The sequence below is a fragment of the Triticum dicoccoides genome, unplaced genomic scaffold, assembly GCF_002162155.2.
Source record: "Triticum dicoccoides isolate Atlit2015 ecotype Zavitan unplaced genomic scaffold, WEW_v2.0 scaffold251160, whole genome shotgun sequence".
Classification (NCBI taxonomy): Eukaryota; Viridiplantae; Streptophyta; class Magnoliopsida; order Poales; family Poaceae; genus Triticum; species Triticum dicoccoides.
Genome location: NW_021252901.1, coordinates 1 through 3,188, shown reverse-complemented (window position 1 = coordinate 3,188; position 3,188 = coordinate 1). Strand labels below are relative to the sequence as shown.

Below are 3,188 nucleotides of genomic sequence, written 5' to 3'. Positions count from 1 at the left end.
TTGCTACCACCGTTGACGGCCATGTTGCGGTGGCAGCAATTTTTGCTGCAGCCGGCCAAACCAATGCTGCAACCGGCGACAGCAGCAGCTACCACCAGCGTTGGCGGCGACAGCAACCAGTTTCTGCTGCAACCGGCGACAGTAGCAGCTGGAAGGAACCAGCAACAGCGGCAACCGACATGATGATGAGTTGCGCGACAGTGCTTACGAGCGGTGGCATAAGCCGTGGATCTTTGAACGGGTTGGCTGCCCGAGATGCGGGAGGTGCATAACAAGATAGGCGATGAGGGGAGCTGCGATCCTGGCATAAGCTGGGCTGTGGTCGGACGACTCTAAGGCGACCGGCCGAAAGTTTGGGCCGGCTGACCGCGGCTGACGCTGCCCATTTTGTATCATGGCACGCAAGTTTTCCCGATAGGCTCTTTAGCTGCTGCAGGCTGTGTCCACGAAGGTGCGGCGGCTAGCTTCACCTGTTGAGCCCCCAGGAAGAAAAATGAAAACAGAGGAAGTTACTCGATTTCTCAACTTTCACACGCTTATTACTTGGTCTTCCTCCGTCCATCTCCTCTCTCAGAAGTAGACCCGGCCCGCGCGGCCGCGCCCACTCGCCGGCACTACGTGAGGTGACCGCGACCACGCCCGCACCTGCCTGCACGTAGGACTGGGCACGATCCTCCTGGAGATTAGCTCCACTCCATTGTAACAGCTAGCTACACTCGGATGTACCTCTTCTGTATATAAAGGCCTCCGCCTCTCGATGAATGAATACAGCGATTCTAACTGTTCTTCTAGAAATACCTCAAAAGTGCGCAACTTGAGCACTTGCTCCAGCTAGGAATTCTGGTTTTAATTTCCTCAACAAAGGTATGGTTTCTCTTCCCGGCCCTGGTTGATCTTAAATGTTTGCGCTTGTGCCTTGCTGGTTCGAGCGAGTTCTTGTCTTGATCGTTGAGATGTCAGCCCTTGATCCGTGCTGCAGCGACTTCCTCGCTCGCGGCAGGTTGACTCTCTCTGCTCTCTACTCCGGCCTCCGTGTCCAGAAGCCGCGGATCCTAGACGGGAAGACCTCAAAAACTGAGTGATGGAGGCCGCGCTGGTGAGCGCCTCCCAGGGCGCCGTGCGGATCCTATTAGGGAAGCTCGGAAACGTGCTTGCCACCAAGTACGCGCTCCTCAGCGGCGTACGTGGGCAGATCCAGGAGCTCAAGGACGAACTGGAGAGCATGACCGGCTGCCTCCGCGACCTGGCCGACCGCGACGACCACAGCCAGCAGGTAAATATGGTCCGAGTTTTTGAATGACAAATGACCTCTCCTGATGAATTCCGGAGTTAATCGCTTGCCGTGCTGCTGCTGTAGACGAGGATCTGGATGAAACAAGTGAGGGAGGTGGCGTTCGACGCGGAGGACTGCATCGACAAATTTTGCCGTCATCTCGGCGAGCATCCCGGAGACGATCGAGGACTAGCGAGCTACCTTGGCAGGATAATCAGCCTCCTGCGAACGATGGGGTTGCGGGCTAAGCTGGCCGCCGAGATCAGGACGCTTCAGTCTCGTGCCAAGGGCGTGAGCGACCGGAGGATCAGGTACAGGCTAGAAGATGCAGCGGCAGGTGATCCTCCCAGCTCGCTCGATCCTTCCAGCTACAATCTGCGCCGCTGGCTTCCATCCGGCGGCGGGTCAGGCCTCGTCGGGATGGACGGCTGGACCAAAGTCGTGGTCGGCCTGCTGGAAGACGGCGCGGCACCTCGCCGGCGGGTGGTGTCAATCGTCGGATCCGGTGGCCTCGGCAAGACCACCCTCGCCACCGCCGTCTACAACAGCCCGGCGCTACGCGACATCCAGTGCCGCGCTTTCGTCGCTGTATCCCAGACCTACGATCTATGGTCCCTTCTGGAATCCCTGCTGAAGCAGCTTGTGGTTGTGCCGGCGCAAATCTCTGACGACCATCCCCTCCGAGGAATCAAAACCTGGGGCAGAACCGAATTCCTCAGCAAGTACACAGAACTCTTGAGGGATAAGAGGTAAGAATATATTATGTTGAATTAAATATTTAACTGTTTGCTGCAACTGCAAGCGATAGGATACTACATACTGATAGCAAAAATTCATGCTTTGTATACTTGCATATCTTTAATCTTTGTATATATACTTGCATCTCTAAAAAAATGATGATGACATCAACTAGATGTGTATGTCACGTCTAGAAGATACTATTGGAATTCGTCCACGGATCGATCACATCAAAATCAACGAATACGCACATGTACAAAAACTTTTATATAGCCAACAGTCCTTGTCATGCCCATATTTTTCTCTTTAATAGCAAAAGAGCCCGTGCGTTGAAACGGGAGAAAAAAAATACCACACGCACATAACCCAATAAGCATGACTTATAAAACCCCAATAGGTCTAGGCCCTTCATTTCAACACATGGTAGCCCATTCGTGTTTCCGCTTATCCTCCTTACCACCCTCGCCGATGGTGGCCACAGTGCTCACACAATTACAACGTGTTTGAATGTGGTCGATCCTAAGGCGTCTCTCTCTTGACATAAAGATGAGCAATCTGCTTTTTTCTGTGAGGTCTTGATGAGGCATGCATGTTTGGTTATAGATGATTTCTTCTGTCTCCAATCTAATTTTTCTTAGGTGTTCATTTCCAATCTGGATCGTCACCGGTATGAAAAATAATGGACCTTGCGCTATTGTCTAAGAGCATCTCCAGCCGCGCCCCCAACAAGCCCCCAAGGCCCTTTTTTATCACCGGCACCGCAAAATCGGCCCAGCCGGGCCCCTAGAAGCCCACTTTTCTTCGGTCAGGGCCGAATTTGGCGCCGGCGAACCCAGGACGAACCCGGCGCGCCGGGGGGCGCCTAGGGGCGTCGGGGGAAACAGTTTTGGCGCGAAAGCCTGGCGGAGCCCTCAGCGACCGGGCGCGTTCATCGTCCTCATCACCTTGGTTTTCCGCGGAGAATCAATGCCAAAGCTGCTGCACCGGTTAGCCTTCCATTGATGCCTCACGGGCGGCACAGTGAAGGTGCGTGATGCACATCCCGCCACGCGTACACACGTAGGCCGCCCTCTCACCGCCAACGCATGGCTATAAAAGCCGCCCTCCCTCGCCGGTGAGCGCACACTCCATCGCCACAAAACCCTCTCCCCCTCTCGACCTCTCACCGCCGACGCTC

At 54.8% G+C, this 3,188-nt stretch overlaps 1 protein-coding gene across 1 annotated transcript; it reads left to right on the top strand.

Moving 5' to 3' along the window:
* The first annotated feature begins 688 nt into the window (after positions 1 to 688).
* LOC119345558 (disease resistance protein Pik-2-like) lies at positions 689 to 2,643 on the top strand. Its single transcript, XM_037615589.1, has 3 exons — positions 689 to 864; positions 980 to 1,273; positions 1,358 to 2,643. The coding sequence occupies exons 2-3, from the start codon at positions 1,082 to 1,084 to the stop codon at positions 2,024 to 2,026; spliced, it is 861 nt and encodes a 286-aa protein (XP_037471486.1). The 5' UTR covers positions 689 to 864; positions 980 to 1,081; the 3' UTR covers positions 2,027 to 2,643.
* The last annotated feature ends 545 nt before the right edge of the window (positions 2,644 to 3,188 follow it).

Bases quoted from the DNA above. Each gene is read 5' to 3' on its own strand.
- LOC119345558 (XM_037615589.1), top strand. From the start codon at position 1,082: ATGGAGGCCGCGCTGGTGAGCGCCTCCCAGGGCGCCGTGCGGATCCTA. The intron at 1,274-1,357 runs GTAAATATGGTC...CTGCTGCTGTAG, and splicing joins GCGACGACCACAGCCAGCAG to ACGAGGATCTGGATGAAACA.